Source organism: Amblyomma americanum, chromosome 1, assembly GCF_052857255.1.
Source record: "Amblyomma americanum isolate KBUSLIRL-KWMA chromosome 1, ASM5285725v1, whole genome shotgun sequence".
NCBI classification, from domain to species: Eukaryota; Metazoa; Arthropoda; class Arachnida; order Ixodida; family Ixodidae; genus Amblyomma; species Amblyomma americanum.
The window spans coordinates 253,147,325-253,166,623 of record NC_135497.1 but is presented as its reverse complement, the minus strand read 5'-3'; the positions used below and the strand labels follow the sequence as shown (position 1 = coordinate 253,166,623).

Here is a 19,299-nt window from a genome sequence, read left to right as displayed (position 1 = left end):
AATAATAGCTGTGCCAACTCCACACGCGCGAACAACAACCAGCGGCTGCCTGTGCAAGGCGACTCCCACCTGGCTTGTTTTTCCGTGCGCGCTTTGCTGCCTAAGTCGTTAAAAATCCATTTTTACGTTTGAAGTTCATATCCACATGGAACTATTTTGCGGTGATAACAAGATTAGACATTTCTATGGTCAGGGGTGGACTAGCTCGAAAGTGCTTTCTGCTGCAGCTTCAGTGCAGAGCACGTTAGACCTAAATGCACCAAGCAAGCGGAGGTCCATACATGCCGCACACTCCGCAGGGAGCCTGCCGCATAGGTCAATTCTAGTCTCACATTTACCGTGTTGATCTCTCTGCTAGTGCGCTAGCACTAAAAACTCAATCTCAGATTTCGCAGATGTTCTTTCTGCACGAAGCCACTGGCAGGTGCCCTACCTGTCCACCAAGCTGTGGGCAACCTGCCAGCAGGCTTCGCCACCTACGTAAAACACTATTGTCGCAAGTGGCCTAGTGACGTCGTGGTCTAATGTTGGCCACTGCATCAGACCACCACGTCATTGCCGCAGCTGAACATCTGCAGTCTCCCTTGCTGTGCTTTAGATGTCACCGTCTTGTTTAACTTCCACCAGTGCGCACTGGATCCAGAACACGCCGCTATTGCACTCCCCTTGTAAACACCCTCGAACCAAAACCGAAGTGGAAACCAAAGTGCGAGCACATCTAATTTGCATTTCGCCTAATCACGCTGAACAGCCCATAATTTTTTTCCCCCTCGTTACGATGCAAATGCCTAATACCGACATCGATGCCTGCTGCCACGGAGCGACAGCAGTTCTAGATTGAGTGAACAAAAAGACATGTCACTGCCATGGTCATACCACATGCATCAAAAACTCCTTTGAAGAATCATTTCTGGTGCACTGTCGACCACTCTTTCAAGGCGCATGCAATGCTTACTTAAAGCGCAGTGACAGGAACGCACGTGCGTGTCTAAACCTGCCTCTATGAAAGGCCTAGCTGCACAACCTCAGAACCAATTCTTGCGGCACAAAAAACGGGGTACGTTTTAAAAGGCGTAGGCAAAAGAATTAGTTAACATTTATAGCCAGAGTAGCAGATGCATTTATTTTGCATGACTGCGCCACTTGTGATTTCCAATTATATGACGCCTGGATTATAAGATTGCATTGCATGGCCCCCTAAATGTAACAGAATCGAGGTTCTACTGTATTGTTCTCTGTAAAAATTGATTCCTTCGATCCTCAATTTACTGCCAGCAAAACAGAATTTAAAGATCTTCTTGATAATCTTGATGCCCTTACTGAAAAAGACAGGTTGTCACTGTTTTGAACTGAATGGCCCTGCAGCGTCAAATTTTATAATTCACGATCAGAATACTTAAACGTTCAGTACTTCATTTATATTGAAACCCAATTTTTCTAAATATTTCTCCCCTTTTGAGAGTTCAACCTACCAATGGGCGACTGTATTTTTCTAGTGATTGAGTGCCAAAAAGCTTCTGCAATAAATCTTGCTAACCTATGGAGCTGCAGTGAAGTGGAAGGTGTGTCAAGTAGACCGAATAAAACAACTAATTTTCCACCTAATGAACTAAGAAACACGCTTCGGTGGATGCTATCTGTGTATCTTAAGCGGAGACCCGGGTCTTTAGGGTTGAAAAAAAAAACCTTGAAAAACCAATTTTCAATTTCGTCATATTCAGATTCGCGAGGTTCTTTACAAGTGACAAGTTAATTTTGGTGGCCGAAACTCATGCAATTTTCTAGAAATTTCCAGATCAATGTGCGGTCATAGCGCAGGACCTCGCGAAAATGCATCAAAATACTCCCATTTTCTGTGCCTTCGAATCCCAAAACCAGCTGCTAATATGCAATCTTTGGTCTTGCTTTAATGATCAGTTCTTCGCACCCATGCAGAACTATGTGTGCCGCATAGAAGCTTAGAAAAACGGCAAAAGCAAAACTGTGATGCGGCCTCGCGATTGGCTGCCTGGTGTCACATGAGAAATCCAGCCCTTCTCATTGGCTAGCTTGAAGGTCCCACCACTCCCAGACATCACCATTTTGAAAACATCCGCGTGTACACCCACCAATTTCAAGCTGGGGCCCGCAACACTGGTAAACGAGCAATAAATAGGCAGCAGCATAAAAGAAAACCATGATCTGTGGTTGTAAGGTCAGGAATAACGATAGCGGTTATATGCCTCTAGGGTTATACCAGATGAACTTGACTGTATGCCTCAATTTTCCAGATATGAATCGAGACCACGTTATGAAACTTCCTTGCTCGTTTTCTAGTGTTTTTTTTTGTAACAATGATATGCAACTGTTGCTCACAGTGTCTCATGATGCAGTGGTGTGATTTGAATAATTTTTCTATGCACAAGAAAGCAACCAGGTAAAAAACTACTAAGTTTCATTTGAGAGAAATGTTGGTCTATTTTTAAGCATATTAGCAAAAGTCTTAACATTTAGAATGACACTGTTAAAACTAAAGTGATTCTACAGTTGCAATCTTTTGTTGCTGCACAACATAGACCTCAAATTTTTGCCAGTCTGAGTGGCAGTGTCCAAGTAAGAAGGCTTCACCACACAACAAGCAGCTTATGACTAGCGCACATTAGAGACGCATAAGACTACGTAGACAGAAGCGAGGGGAACACAAGTTTGCACCCAAATGGTGAGATGCCTTCTAAGAAGAAACGAAAAAAAAAACCCCAGCGAAGCACCAACAAAGAGTCCAAACCGGTGCACAACTGGGCTCAACTCGCTGAAGTGCAGCTGACAGCCGCAATCGTTACGGGAAAGACAGTGAAGCTCAGAAAACGAAACGCAGCCAAATGAGTTTCGGCATGTCTTTGTGCTTCGCGACTATGCACTCCTCGTGCCCGCGTGTTATCGCTTCAGACGCACCTACATTGACAAAGCATGTCGATACTACCTTTTCAGGGGGGGGGGAGCACTCCTGTTAGAACGAACATCTGGTAATGATAAGACTAACACATTTTATTTCATCGGCAATGATCTGCTGTAGTCTATGCTCATGTGTTCGAATAATAGGCCCCTTTCTCTCACTGAAGTAAATTTAATGTTGGTGGGCCCGAGGCATCGGTTCAAATTAAACAAGACTCCACAGGACTGTTATCGTGCCTCTTAAGACAAAATAGTTGCAGACAGATTTTGAAGACTCGGCAGGACCTGAAGTCTGAACAATTAAAACTAGAAATCCATGAACTTAAAAAAAATCTGCTTGCTGCGGTAAACCAGCTTGACATATGCATTCTGCTTGGAAAATGAGTGTTTGACCTCATCTTGAGTAGTCGAAAACACCTTGAATCATGGCGCTCTTTGGACATTGATGCCCTTGCACCATAAAAATCCACAATCATTACCATCATCAATTCTGCCATTTCCCCATGCTCCTCTTGTACACGATAAATTAGGCTGTATTTTAGCCAGACTCATGCTTACGTAATACCTGCACTAAGCTTGATCACACCACACCTCACTTCCCCAATATTAAAATGTATGGAGCCACCACGCATCACGTCATGACCCATCCCATTAGCCAATCCAGCACTACCGCGCACACAAGACAATGACCAGCCCTTGCTACCCACCGTCCATCACGTGCTGTGTGAGGCAACGACAAGCTCGACAGATGCGCCCATGATAAGGAGCAAGGGCATGACATTACTAGTAAATGCCCCTAGTTGGAAATAAAATGAAGTAACCAGGTACTGCACGCACAACACACCTTGGGCTTGCTAGCCTCCACAGTGTCGCTGGATGCCTTAGATGCAACAGGCGCCAGCATAGGAGCATTTGTACTGCCTGGTTCCTGCACAAAGAACAGCAACACACTGCAGACTTCTGAGGCAGCACACAGATGCCATCAACGTAACGGTGGAAGGCTGTTACCATCACTCTCCAAAATCATAAGCTAATCAGATCTAGTAATCCTATAATGAGAAACAAAAACAAAATGGCTCCACTACCTGTGACTTGGTTTGCGACTCGAACTTGTCCAGAGCTGCATTTTCTGCTTTGAAGTTTTTGTTTTCAAATATGACAGTGCCCATAGGCTTGCTGGAGTCCACGACCACAGCCTAAAAGCAAAACAAAGACGCACTTGTCTACCACAGGACTAAAAAAAAAGCCGAAGCATATAACATTTGTTTCAAGCAGCTCTGCAGAGTAACTGCATAATCTTTTACATTAAACTATACAAAGCGAAAGCCCTCAATATATCTGCATTCTTGCAACTGTAGAAGTCATCATTACATTCAATAGTCACTTAGCAATGGACTTTTCCCAACACTACAAAATTAGGAGGCTAGCCAAAATAGGGCATAGCCACCTACCTAATTCATTGGATTCAGCTGACTGCAGGAAAAATAGAAATTTCTGGTGACAGGCACAGATGAAATTCTAGAGAATGCTAACAAACATTTCAACTAAGTCAATTCTGCACAAAGGTCAAGGCTCAGACGTGGAAGCACATATGCAGCATACTCTGGTTACATGGGCTTCTCCGATTACAAACTAGTACTTGACCTCTCAAAAACACCATTACAAAAATCCACCCAACATCACCACCAAAACCATTTAACTGATTTTGAATAAAATTCCAATTGTAAAAAATAAAACCCTGTAAAAACATGGGTGTAGTAAAGTGAAACTGGTGTGCTATTTCACTTTCCATATGTGAATGTACATGGAACACATCTTCGATAAGGACTTTAGGCGCGATCGCAAGCTGAAGAGTTAATATTTGAAGAGAGCATATTTGGAGGGCCGACTTGAGCCTCATGTGTAAAAACTGAAGTCGTTTACGCATTAAAATTAACGTCGTTTACCCAGCTTGCATGTGCAAGCGGTCACTTTCCCATATGAACACTAGTCGGCCGGGCAGCACGTGAGGACGCTATTTTATTGCCTTTTATTCCAATTTGCCTCTCCCCGCTGGCACCGTGATAGCATCATTGCGTGTTTATTGCTTCGAGCCACACATGTGCCGTCATGCCATCACAGAGAACTACAACGTTGGACATGCCGGGAGGAAGTAAAGGGTACGCAATGAGGTAAAGGTCCTATTTGTCGAAAAACCTAGTGTCAGCGTGACTGGAAAACCCTGATTGGTCGAGAGGGTTGCGACGCAGAAAAGCTGCGTAGCTGAAAGAAAAAAGCTAGCAGAATCGAGCCTCTGTCTTTTGGGTCGGAGGCGAGGCATGCTACCTCTACACCACTACGGAACATTTATTCAGCGAAATAAATGGAGGCCCGTATGAGCATCTCAACCTGCGCAGCAGCAGGCGAACTACATTACAGGAACGCTGGGTCACTAGCATCATACTCTTAAAGTGAACTTAAAGGACTATAGACACCAAATTTAGCCACCAAATTTTTGCTTGCATGTTTATTTCAAATGATGCATTGACATGAATCACTAATACTCACCTACGACTGCTACATAATTTGTAATTGAATTTCTTCTTGAGCCTTTTTTGGTTTAGTCAACCAAACAATGGTTGCGATGTGTAGTTGGTCTTTAGGAAACAGCAATATAATTGCTGATACACCGATTGTTGCCATTGCAGCTAATGATACAGACGGGTTGAAGTGTTGTGGCGAATAAAGTTTTTTTTTCGTGCCTCACATGACGTAACTGATAGGAACATGTATATTTTCACGACTGATATTTCGGACTTGATAGGTTCTAAAAGATCAATTTTTCAATTTTTTTTTGTTATTCAACAGAAAGTTCATTATTTAGACCTATTATAAACGCGCTGGCATCGCTGTCGCAACCAACTCTTTTCCCGCCACCGTGAAAAAGCTGCCATCTTGGATTTAAACGGAATCAGCGGTCGTTGACGGAGTGAATCGGACGGACTGGCTTGGATACACTTGGCTATTTGTACTGCATCGTTGCCATTTGAGACAATGGGACGCTTTCTGTTGCCATCGAGATGGCCTACAAAAAGCGTGCAGTTTCATTTAAAACGGTGCAATGGGACAGCAGGACAGCTACAGCATCCACTGCGGCTTGGACAATGCCACCTGCGGTGCGGGGCAGCAAATGTGGCAGAGGGGGTGGAAGAAGGGAGTGAGTGCATTTGGAGGCACTGGCTTCCGCTCGAGTCTTCCCGTGGGTTACCACTCGGTTGTCCGTCTTCGTGAGCATCGTTGCCCCAATGCAACCTGTTTGCAGCATCACTTGCGGCCGCGTCGCACTGTCTGGTAGAGTGACATGAGAGGGCGTGGAGATGACAAACACATGACTCACATGCAGTCTAATATCGCTCGGAGGCAGAACATGGGGAACGGTGATTTTTTGCAGAAAGGTTTTTTTTTTTTCGAAGTTCACAGATTATTCGGCCCATTTTCCGGGTCCCGCCGAGTCCGAAAAATCGGTCAGTGATCGTATGCGTTTTCTTCAGCAAAATCCTCGAGAAAATTATTAAGCCCCTACAGATGGCAACTCGAGAACGAAGCAGTAGATGCCACCCGCAGGCAGTCTAGCCAATGGCAGACAGATTCTCATGATGTGGGTAATCCATCTAGGTAAAAATTTCGTAACATATTGCATAAGTGCACAAGGACTCGTTGAACATGAAATTAAAATTCATATTTGGAATCACCATGCAAAAATAGATGTTCCCTGGAGATTTCATAATGGTGACTTCATTAATAAAAATTTATTTCTAAGACCCTCTTCCCCCTTAAGTGAGACGAGCAAAGATCTTTTCTATTTCAGTAGTTGGTGATGGCATAGCTCTCGAGATGCTTTCCAGAAATGAACACAATGCTGGTTTAGAAAAACCCTTAGAAACACTTTCAATCACATTATGTGCCAATGATTTATTTCCAGTTATCACATTTTACACTGTCACATTTTCGATTTCATCGTCTATACTCAGTTTCAAACATGTGCAATGCTGTCAAAGCTAGCGCTCTTCTCTGCGCTGCCTGCATCCGTCCAAAAAGTAGTGCGTTATTTGTGATGAGTGAAACATAGTAAATGCTTCCCCTGCAGGCTTACCAAATGGCACATACGTTATGATCCTGATTAAATGCACTGTTATTGCTGACAACACGCTGTCACTTTCTCGTGCCACAGACCACTCGGGCACAGAACAAGCATGGAGTAACATGCCTCCCTTTATTTTCCCATCCGGACTACTTCCGTACCTTTCACAGCGTTGCACCTGATGTATGACGCAGAGGTACCAGATTTGCGTGAATTATAACAAGAAAAGGAGGGTTGATTTCATAAGTAAACCAAAGCGTTCCGTGAACACAGTCAGTCTTCTCCAGCTACAATGTCATTTAAGAGGCTATAGTTAAACATGCGTGGCACAAGTGTGGCAAAAGCACTCGCATGTGCATCTTGCCGCTGCTCTTTACTGCCCAGTGAACTGAACGTTTCCCCCCTCCCCTCTTTTTAAGTGCAAAAGCACTGCTACTGTACCCCTCCACTTGTGTCTGCTGTCAGAATGAAGTGAAGCGCCGTGGACCTCACCTGGGCAATGAAGAAATTAAGGCAAAAAGCTAGGAGCAAGATCAGGGTGTCTACGAAATTGTTACCAAATTCCCAGAGTCTCCCAGGCTTTCTCCGAGTACTTCTGTAAAATTCCCAGTGACACAAAACTGTTTTACATCAAGACGGGTTGACACAATGTCACCTTTTGCTGCCACTCTCAAGAAAGGACGTTAAATAAAAATGACTCAACAGTAGCAAATCACATATGAATATTTTTACTGCAAATCAAATTCAATTAGTCAACAGTAGTAGTATATCATTCAAGAAAACAGAAGGAAGAGATGTTACAATGAATTGATATCTTTGAAAAAATAAAATGGTACCATACTTCTCGTGTAATTTGCACACTTTATTTCCTAGAATTAAGGGTTCAAAAACGGGTTGCACAAAATACACGGAGATTGGGCACTGTCTGAAAAAAACTAAATAATGCCATAATGCGCTATGTATAAGGCACATTTGCACGGACAGTCGACCCCCGTGAATATGAAGTTCATGAGGACACCAAAAAAAATTTCCAGTTCAACTTCCAATTAAGCACGAGGTACAGAAAAATTCTCTTTATTGGCAGTGAAATCATGCCAGCTCACAAGAAAGTCCAGCACCTTTCTCTGCTGCTGCTTAGTGAATCATGCAGCAGAAACCATGTTTTGCAGGCTACAGATAACGCTTCCGCCACGCTTCCGCTGTTACTTTCTGCAACGAAAAACTGCTCCACAACAGCGAAGCCCATCGCTGAATCGGCAGCCCTTGATTGCAGCTCGTCTTCGGTGTCGTCGTCCACGTCACTCTCGTCAAGAGATTCGCTGGCCCGAACGATCTGCAGAATTTCGCCGCCCGTAAGAGCTTTGCAAGTTTTGACTTCACTGTCCACAGCGACAAAGTCTTCGAAGTGAACGTCACCCAGAGCAGCGCCAAAATCGGTGCCGTCGAGCTTGCCTGTTTGTGCTTCCCGAAATGTAGTACAAGGAGAGGGATCTTCCGAAGCAGGTGTCACAAAGCCGCAAAACCTGAAGCAGTTGGTAATTGAATTTTCTGACGGGATCCCATGCTCGCACTAGCATGTGAATGGCACTAAGCAAACTCGCCTCGTACTGTGAGGAGTTGTCCATGCAGAAAATCATGTGCTCAAGAAGGTGCTTCCTGTAGAGGACCTTTACATTTTTTATTATACCGTGGTCTATGGGCTGCAGGACAGACATGGTATTCACAGGCACGAATGCAAGGCATATAGCAGGCAAGGTCGGTACATTCATGCGCGCACTGCACTGGTCAACAAGGAACAGCACTTTCCAATCGGACGGCGCAAATTTTCGATCCAGCTTCACCAACCAATCTGAATAAATCTGACGACATCCACGACTTTCTATTAGACACGCAGCCGACACTAAGTGTCTTCACACCTTGAAAACATTGTGGCTTGGCAGCTTTCCCCAGCTCCTAGGAGGAAAGATGCATGGAGACGCGATGGACGCTGTGCGCGACGCCATGCAGGATGCTGCGCAAGCCTTTAGAAAAGAAAAAAGGTAGCCGATGTTTGTGTCAGCTATGACCGAACCTGGCACAAATGAGGCCACACTTCCCACTTTGGGCTCGGTGCTGCGATTGAGGTGGACCCGTTCAACTCGATGTGGAAGCAACGTCCAAAGACAGAGTTTGCCTCTCTCAGAACTGTCGAGGCAGCTGCAGCACAAGCTGTTCAACACTTCAATGAAGAACCGAAGGGATTCAAAAGAGTCAGACAAGTTGGACATTTCAGTGTCACGCACACTATCAAGGTCATAGTGGAGAACACCAAACCGTGAGGTGCGGGCGCGAGCAAGAGCACTTCAGAGCTCAAAGGTGGCCAGAAGAAAGCGCGAACTTGAAGCCACTGCTGCTCAGCAGCATAGAGTTGAAGAAGGACCTACATATGATGCTGGGGTGTTTTCCTGAACATTGGAGCTTTGGAAATACAGTGAGGTGATTTTCAATCTTTGAATCCTTTTTTTCTCATTTCCAGTTTTTTTTTAGTAAAATGTATTACTTTAATGATATGGTCCCAGCAGTGATATCAACCAGCCCGGCAAGTTGCAATTAAATCGAGCGTGCGGTTCAAAATTTCGCTCTTCAGGGTAGTGTCCCCCCTTAACAAGCGCAGCCCATAGCTGCCACTGCTCTCAGTTGGCCGCGAAACTCCAAAAACAAAACTATGCGGCCAGACACTTTATCACCAAGCCTATCAGCGAGGGCCTGCTTTTGTCAACACACCTGCTATTGCACATGTCAGAGGAGCACCGGAAGCTATGCAGCATGCAGTTCAAGCCTGGGGACGAATATATGGGTCATCGGTTTGTCGAGCAGGTCATACCACAACACGGCACCACTTCAGGAGTCTGTCCAAATTGACAGATGCCAGCACCTGGGCATCCAAATAAACAGTGCAAGAGCGTTTGTTGGGACTATGGCGGCAGTCCGGATTATCTGAACTGGTGTCGAGAAATAGGAATAAGCATTTATATAGTCGAGTCGAATTAACAGTGTTTTACTGCACAAGTTCAGTTCTGCAGGCGAGGCTCCATTCTCCACCTCAACTTGTGTGGAGCGGGCAGTCCTCTTCTATCGGATGGCGCAAGTACCACTGTCAACGGCGTTTTTTTGTTTTCAGGGGTTTTTCGCAAATAAAATTTATTTTCTGTAAAATTTGGGGCAATATTCATCAACTCATAATACCAGTCCAAATTCGTACATATTACGGAATTTTCACAAGAGTTGGCAAGTATGGTAGTGCATTTTTTTTTTTGCTTTGCCTCTTTGCACTGCAAAGAAGCCACTGTGGCAGGTGACTGCTGTTGCATTCAAACTCCATGTCGCTTACCTCCATGTTCGGCCCATTTGAATGTTTGTGCACATATGCGGTTGGTCACGAAACATATACGATAAGAACTCGTTGAATCATTTAGAGCATACCCGGCCGATGAACCAGGAAATCATATGAACCGTGAACATATGATCGATGTTTTACTGTATTTCTGAAAATGATTCGCTTGGACTTGAACGGCCTATTTAAATAAGATGGGCTATATGTTTGATATCACTGAGCACATATGACTCAAGGAAATTTTTTCATTGCATAAGAGGAAACCTGCAGCACAAAGAAACCCACGGACGACAGAAGAAACACAAGCACAGGCCCAGTTTCTTCTGTCATCCGTGCATTTCTTTGCGCTGCAAATTTCCTCTTCTTTAATGAATCAACAAGCCCAAATCACCAACCATCGTCCGTTTTCAAGTGCAGAGTTTTATTCCTCACTGTCTCCTGCACAAAAGCCAGACATGGGTGCACCCACACTAGCAGAACGTTTTTTTGCCAAGCGCTTCCGGCCAAGCTCTGGCCCTGGAAAATATGCGCCACAGTAGCGTGCTGTTGGCACGGTGTCGCTAGGCCTTGCATGCTTTGCATAGAAACTGCAGCAATCGTGCTTGGAATCTAGTACCACGTTATCATCAAAGGTATAAATGTGTCGCCTGTTTCATATCACACAATAACGTCGCATTATAATGAACATAATTGATTTACGCGAGGCAGTCGAATGAAGCATGCAGAAAAGCAAGACAGGTGAGGGACACCTCACACCGACGGCCATGGGTTGCACATGTGGAGTGCCACTCAGAACAGTCTGCAAAGCAGTCATTACTCATTACTGACAGCCAAGCACCAGTAAGCTGATCTAGCAACCTGTTTTCACGCTACCGGGTGCATGTCGTATCATCCATACTTTCAACGCATTATGAATTTGAAGGATTCGCAGAGGTTGCGATAAAGTTGGCACAAAAATGCGTGTCGCCTCATAAAATGAGAACCGAGTAATTGGGGCTGCACTGTAGTCTGAAAAAATTTACAGAAAAATGGCGGTGCTGTGTAAGGTCCGCAAGCTGTCATAATGCGAGAAAAAGTGCCGCCCTTACAAGAGTATATACGGTATTAAAAAAAACAACTTTCTTTTCACCTATCAGCACAATTTGCTATCTATACCTGTAAGTTCTACCAAGCGTTCAATAAGTGGAGGGGGCATCATGTGGTAGAAATAGATAGTTCAACTTGCATGTAACGAACCTTGATACAGAGTATTCCTGTATATAATGAAGTTTCTCAAATCCCCAACGCCTCCCCTAATGAAGAGAGTGCATACGAAACTTCCAAGTGACAAAGGTGTTGCAGCGGTTGACCTTGATGTAACGAATTTGCTACACTGACTATCTGTTGCCTTGTGCAGAGTTACGAAATTTGGCAGAAAAGTTTCCGTGATGATAAAGCACGAAATGACATGAGAGGAACGTCTGCAATCATGAGTGACTGCAGTTGACACAACGCGCCGTGCTTTCAATTTTGGAACGCCATAACACTTGGCAATACAACAGTTCACTCAAAAGCGGCAAAAAATAATAGGACATAGCAAAAAATGACACAAGACGAGCAGTGTGTGCCCATAGCCAACGAGTGGTTGCACGCACAATTCCAGCACCGGTAGCTCTTGCGCATCGGAAGCAGGCACAGCAGTGTAAGTCGGCTAACACTCCGTTTCCTGGGACAACAGTGGCGGGCAGACCGACAAGGGAACATGCAGGAAGAAGCAGGTGCCTCCACTGCCGGCACTAGCTCAGGCGCAGTGTCTCCATATCACCTCTCCCCACTTCAGTCACATCGGCATTGCGCAAAACGTGGCAGAGGTGGTGGCGGTTGCTGCCACAGTCATGCTATCAGCGCAATTGCAAAAAGGTTTCTCAGCATTTCTGACATCGAGTAATGGGGTTCTCTGCAACCATTTTCAAGGCAATTTCACCTATAATAATTTCTTACTGTAGTCTCCATTCTGCATTGTTCTTGAGAGTCTTCTCGCAAAAGCTGCACATAACGAAAAATCACGACCTTTTTTGATTATATCGAAGTTTAACTATAGACCCAGTTTGCATTTGAATACAGTAGAATCTCGGTAGAATACGAATCTTACGGGTTCGCGTAAAAATTCGCGTCATCCAAGCAAAATTCTTAAACAGAATCATAGAAAAAGCATGCACACAGATCTGTTTAGGGCTGACTAGATTCATTCATGGCCATGCGGCCACGCTACTCGAGGTGCGTACCACATCATTAGCGATCGTGCAACCGCCGCTCACTGCTCGCGGTGCGTACTTAACGATTAGCGATTGCGATTTCAGCGATGTGAGGGCCACGCACCATTGCTCACTGCTCGGCGATGCGAGGGCCAAACACCATCGCTCACTGTTCGCAGTGCCACGATTAGATATCACGATTTCGGCGATGTGAGAGCTGCGCACCGCCACTCACTGCTCGCGCTGCGTACCGAACGATTTGCGATCACGATTTTGGCGATGTGAGGGCCGCGCACTGCCGCTTACTCGCGGTGTGTACTGCACGATTAGCTATTGCGATTTCGGTGATGTGAGGGCCGTGCCTAGAGCTCAAGGGTGCGGTCGCAGCTCGCATGTTCGTATCATCCGATGTGGTGCGGCAGAGAGATCGGAACATCTGGAATTCCGCACGCTGTGCACAATGCACTCCGGCTGGGGAATTTTACGAACTCGTATCATCGCGAAATTCATGTCAACAGTGTTCATATCACCGAGATCCTACTGTACCTTGTATAGAATTCTTTGGATAACAGCAGCAGTCAGTAAAAAAAAAAAAAGTACTGTATTTACTCGCGTAATCCTCGCACTTTTTTTCCCTGAAAATCAATGCGAAGTTTGGGGGTGCGATAATTATGCGGGGAAAATTTTCAAGCAAATGTTTCGGAGTGTTAAATGCAAAGATGAATGGGTGCAAGATCAGGATTGTCAAGTCCGCAATTGTAAATATAAAGAAAACATTACTTTCAAGCGTAACTTACCTTCGTTATGAAAGTACAGGGTGAACGTAGGCTCAAGCTGCTAAAGCACTTTATTTGCCGCGCGCAACCCCTGCCCATCACTACTCGCGTTGCGTACGTCCTGCAGGCAATTCTACTCTTCATCAGAGTCCGTGTCGACACTGGAATCGATGGTTTCTTCATCTTCCGATGCTCCTTCGTCGTCCCACACCAGGTGGTCCTCGGTCGCATCCGGGGCGTTCGAAATTCCTGTTTTCTTGAAGCTTCTGGCCACCATGTTTACATCAATCATCCCCCATGCCTCTGATACCCAGCTGCACAGCAGCTCCACGGACGGTCTTTTGATCTTGCCGCCCGGCGTCAGAGCATGTTCACCTTCGGCCATCCATTCTGCATACAGCCTCCGGACGTTATCTTTAAATGGCTTGTTCAAAGATACATCAAGAGGCTGTAGCATTGATGTGAGGCCGCTGGGTATAACAGCCAGGTCCGTACGCAGTTCCACGAACTTCGCCCGAACAGACTCCTGAAGATGGCCCCGAAAGCTATCAAGCACGAGGAGCGACGGAAAAAAAAGCGCTCCCGGTCGCCGCCCCCACACAGTCTTCACCCAGTTCACCATAAGGTCTGCGGTCATCCACCCCTTTTCTTGGACGCGCACGTGTATACCAGGGGGGAGCTTTCCTTTCGGGAGGGTCTTCCGCGCTTGAAAATTACGTACGGTGGGAGCTTCCGCCCATCCACCGTCACGCCTAGCATGACCATGCACCTCTGTTTTTCGGCACCTGTAGTCCTGACGTGCACAGTCCGAGCGCCTGTCTGTTAGACTGTCCTGCTGCTGGGCATATCGAAATTCAGCGGAGTGGTCCGCGTTCCCTATCTGGGAGAGCAAGAAGTTTTTCTCCTGCCGGATCCTGATAACGAATCGATAGAAGTCCACTATTTTCTCTTCATAGGCTGCGGGCAGGCGCTGGCAAAGCGTCGTTCGCCTCCTGAGCGGGAGTCCATTGCGCCACATAAATCATGTGGCCCACCCGTTACTAGCGCGGAAGTCTTGCACCGGGATGCCCTCCTTTCTTGCGATTACGAGCGCCTGGTTCCGACACAGCACACCCATCTGCTCGTCGAGCCTTGATATATTCCAGTAAAGAGGATTCGACGGCAGGAAATTTCCCAGTCTTCGGTCCACGGAAGGCCCGGTGCGTCTTACCAGTCGTCTTGAGTTCGTCGTGCTGCCGTCTCCAATACCGGACGCAAAACTGGTTGACACCGAAGTGTCTGCTGGCGGTGTGGTTGCCATGTTCCAACGCATACTCATTAGCTTTTAGCTTAAAAGCAGCTGTGTAGCTTGCGTAGCGTCCCATGGCGAAGCGGCACAAAGAGCACGGTGCAACACGCAAACAAGGCAAACGAGGCCCATGAGACACCGGAGAGCTGGAGACACCTTCGCAAAATGGCGTAGCGGTGGTGAGTGGATGAGCGGTAGCGGCGGATGATAGCACAGTACCGCCTGCTGCGATTGCTGCTGTGATTGGTTTAAACAGGGCAAGCTATGAGTGGACGTGTATTCAGATCCCTCTTGACAATTCTATCTCGAAGGGGACCAACACTCTTCTAATGAAGATAAAATTAACTAGGGTCCAAGGCAAAGCCCAAGTTATTTTTGTCCCTCTTAATTCAACAGAGTTCTGGTAGCCTTGCTTGACAATACTCAAATTACTTGTAAACTGTGGTTACCACTATCTATATAGACATTGCATCCCTATTACACTGGAATTAATGTACTTACTACATTCCTAGGGCCCATAGAGGTCTGCATACTATAAGAAAAATGAGAGCCACATCCTTCTGCCGATTCACTCCAAAGATGCACTCACCCCTGCAGAGGCTGGCACACCAACAGGCATGGCAGGCAAGCCCTTGGAGCTGGTCCCAAGCAGCGGGGGTTTGCCATCATTACTAGGAGACGAGCGCTGCGATGATGCAGCCGAGGCTGGCTGGTCGCTCACATCAATGCCACTGTCATGCTGATCGCTGCTTCTGTCAAAGCTGCTCGACTTGGACGACACCAGTACGTCTGCTGTTGAGACTGCAGGGGTTGTCACAGGCTGTGGTGCAGATGATGGGGGGCTGCCCCCACGCAGAGCGTGAGTAATGGGCTTATCCCAGGCATTCACAATGGGCCGAATCACTCCAGTTGCACCCAGCTCTGCAATACCAAACAGAACATGAGCACTACCTTAGCACTGCTAAATGCTGCCATCTGTCACGCACAAAATCAAAACATCCAGAACATGCTAGACAGAAGTGCCATAAACCTGAGCTGCCAATGCCATCAGAATATCGGTGAATGGAAATCCTGTAATCACTAGCATCATAGCCGAAAATCAGTTCATCATGTGGCAGGCAACTTCGGAGAGCATGGCCAACTGCTTCTCAATAAATTAACAGCAGCACTTCATTCTGAAGCCATATATAAACTTGTCACTCACATCTGATCTCATCAGTGCCCACAACTTTTCACACACTAAACATTCAACGCCTATAATGCTCTAATGCACTCTGCCCATTTTCAGTTTCCTAATTAACCCTTCGCAGTCCGAAACTTCCACTTTGCGGCCGCTCCAGTCCCAAACCATTTCACCCGTTTTCGGCACCGCGGAAAACATGACAAATGTGCAAACCCATCAGCAAACGTTTCTTTTTGAGGTTTCTGTATCCGCCCAAGCCTCTGAACAACATTTTGGCAGTGTGTGGAACCACTCGAAGCATGACCCTGGGTGCAGTCCGGGATTCTAACAGCCCATTTAGCAGAAAAACAGTTTCCTTCCTGCACTTCCATAGTTCCTCGGTCATTGCAAGCCGCGCAATCTTTCCTGCTCCAGCTGGGGAGCTCATATATGAAGTGAGGACTGCCATTAGGCCTTGCCTCACCGTCCAAACATGCAGATGAGCCCCGCTTTTTAACGTGGGCCCTCACATCACCAACCAGCTATTCGGCGGTCCTGAAGGGGGTTTCTGCACCTTTAGGCCTTGTCCGAGCTGCTGCATTCACATGAAAATGAAGCTGTTTACGATGGAAACTTCCAGAAGCCAGAAAAACAGCTCCCTCCGCCATTTCATGCTCGCATGTCACCACAGCTGTCATCTCTGCTGCCACTTAATTCTGTGGAATCGCAGTCTTCGTCATCTGATGGAGGCACATAATTGCCTTCTTCACTGAAATAAGTCACTTTCGCTGAAAGCTTTGCCGTACAAAGCACTTTTTGCTGTACAAAGCACTCGGCGATAACGCGGCCAAGCGTTCGCACGTGCCAAAGCTCCAAAGCACTAGTTGAAAAGCTCTAGGTGAAAAAAAAAAAACAAAAAAATCGTTTATTGTCTAAAAGGCAGTGAATCTTGCTTAGCAAGCCAAAACGTGCAATTCAGCTATGGAAAAGCTTGTAAGGGTCGGGCACCGGCGAACCGCTACAGCCAAGTCGTGTTGTCGGGCGGGGCCTGACTAAGGACTGCAAAGGGTTAGAGCTGTTGAGCTGGCCACGTGTCCTGAAAGTGTTGTTGAAGCAAAAAGTGACAGCTGCACAAAAGAACTTGTTTGTCTTAAACACCTCTGAAAGAAAGTACGTCTTAACTCTTTAGGGACTTCCCCATAGGCCATGGATCACATATGATCCAAGCTCTGCGATGCGCTGAAGAGCACTAATTCCTGTGTGTTGGAACACTTAACTGCACGGAAACCGAAAATACATTTGTCGTACAGTCTGCACAAATAACTTTTTTTTTTTGGCACGTGGCGACGTAGGAGAAATTTTTATCAGAGCAGGGTGGTTTCAAATGCCAACAAAAATGTCATCGGCCTCGTGGCGTGATTCGCACGGTTCCACTGGTGCAACTTCAGATTTTTTGCTGCTGCTGTTGTCCAGCAAAACTGAAGACGACATCTCAAGCTCTGCATTTAGTTCCGATGATTCAAGCCCCAGCCAGCCTGGAACTTCAGCTAGTGCTCCAAGGAGAGGGTAGATTCAGACTTAGCTCGCTTGCGAGAGGTTCCACGTGCTAATGTACACTCCCTATATTGTTTGTTAGGGTTTCAACCAGCTATGGCGGTGACCAACTTCCGCCAATGCAGAAGCGGATGGCATTATTTGCACCAGGATGTGGAGGGGAGCCTCTCCAACCCCGCAGCCTTAGCTTACCAACATCTCAATGCAAGCTGATATGCACATCCTTGAGAGTTCAGCAGTGGTAGATTTTATTCAGAGATCATTAATGCACAGAAATTCATAATAAAATAGTTACAGCTATTGTAGTTGCTACTCCACTGTAACGAGGGCTGAAACAACTTCTTGGTCACCTAATTGAGTACATTCTATCCAAATGTAAGTTGTAACCACAATGTTTAATGTAACCGAATCTGCAGTAAACAAAGTTCAATCAAAGGCGAACATAGGAAGCTCAATGATATAAACATAAACAAGAAAAGTAAAACGGGGCGGGCAGTTCGCCTGCCATGAGGCTTGGGAAAACATGCCGCACGTCGGGCGCACAAAGGGGTCGGGGGCAGGTTATCTCGCATCGCGGCGCCGGGTTCACGCTGTCCGTTTGCGCTGTAACCGATCAGCAGGGCTTAAGGGACAATGCACTGAATTAAAAGTTGCTTGTAAATGTTTTCAATGCTTAGAAATGATGCTAAGGAGCATTCACACTAAGTATGAGTCTTCGAAACTGAGCTGGAAATTTATTATGAATTTTTAAAAACCATGCGTTTCAAAATTCGCGCGCCAATTGGTGTTTTCGCAGTGACGGATTTTGGAACTAAAATCGCAAAAATAGACGTCGCTAGTTCAGTGACGTCAGCAGGCCCCCACACGCTGTCATTAGCTGGAGCCACGGCAGCCACGACGTCACGGGCACACTTCCGGTAGCAGTGAATGTAGTCTGCTCGTGCCGCCGCAAGAGCCCCTCGGGCAAGCGCAAGCCAGGTCACTGCCTTCACGCATATGGTTTCAATTTACCTCTGGCGCCTCTTTCTGTCGGGAGTTCCGGAGCCACACGCAGTGTCTTTTTCGCCTGCGACAACAGACGACAAGCAAAGGAATCCGACGTGCGCCGCAATCATGAAAGGTGAAGAGAGACCGCGGAGACACTGCCGAAGCTGATGCTGGGGCGCTGGGTGTGACAACCGGAAGTTGCAAACCAAACTTCAGCGGATGACGTGTTCATAGGCGGGGCCCAGTCCCAGATCCGTTTTCTTTATTCTTTTCTGGTGCAGCGCGTGTACGAGTTGAGGGGGGAGAAAGGAGGAGGGTTATTTTTTATCTTCTATATCTTGGTTGTTATTGATGCTAGCTCAAAAATTCTTGCACTGGGCTGACGAGTGATCGAATGCTTATCTCCCGTCTGATTAATGTAACCTCAATTTACTGCATAGTCCCTTTAATGGCGTTCGTTATACGTGTGATTCTGTGCCATTGAGACAGTGTATATTTTGACAGTCGCGCAGGTCTCGTTCGTTATAAGCGAAAGTTCGTCTTAAGTGGGGCCGTTATATGTGGGCTCGACTGTACATTAGCACCAGATAAAATACAAAAGAATTCAAACCTTTTGTACTAAATGTAGAATGTTGGTGAGCCTTTGTGCTGGCAACTTCCATAGAGTCTGTGGCACCTGCTTCACTTTTTGCAGGCAGCTGGGACTCTGCTTTTGAGGAGATCATGCGATCAGACTCCCGCTTCTTGATAAGACGTGGAGGAAGCTTGTTCTGTCGACCATGTACATTGGCTTTGCTTCTTGCCTGCATCAATAACACAAATTCAGTGTTCTTAAAACAGAAAATCAAGCAACTGCCAGTGTAAATATTATTTC

General features: G+C 46.2%; 1 protein-coding gene across 10 annotated transcripts in view; it reads right to left on the bottom strand.

Annotated features, from left to right (window-relative positions):
- Positions 1-19,299, bottom strand: part of LOC144114939 (uncharacterized) — a 145,920-nt gene that overhangs the window by 58,741 nt on the left and 67,880 nt on the right. For 5 of the 10 annotated variants that reach the window (XM_077648972.1, XM_077648970.1, XM_077648968.1 and 2 more), the window contains exons 18-21: positions 19,036-19,228; positions 15,312-15,643; positions 4,017-4,127; positions 3,776-3,859 (exon numbers count right to left, since the gene is read on the bottom strand). In XM_077648972.1, coding sequence (XP_077505098.1) covers positions 3,776-3,859; positions 4,017-4,127; positions 15,312-15,643; positions 19,036-19,228 — 720 coding nt within the window. The remainder of the gene's footprint in view (positions 1-3,775; positions 3,860-4,016; positions 4,128-15,311; positions 15,644-19,035; positions 19,229-19,299) is intronic. The other 5 variants (XM_077648976.1, XM_077648975.1, XM_077648973.1 and 2 more) reach the window with 2 other exon arrangements.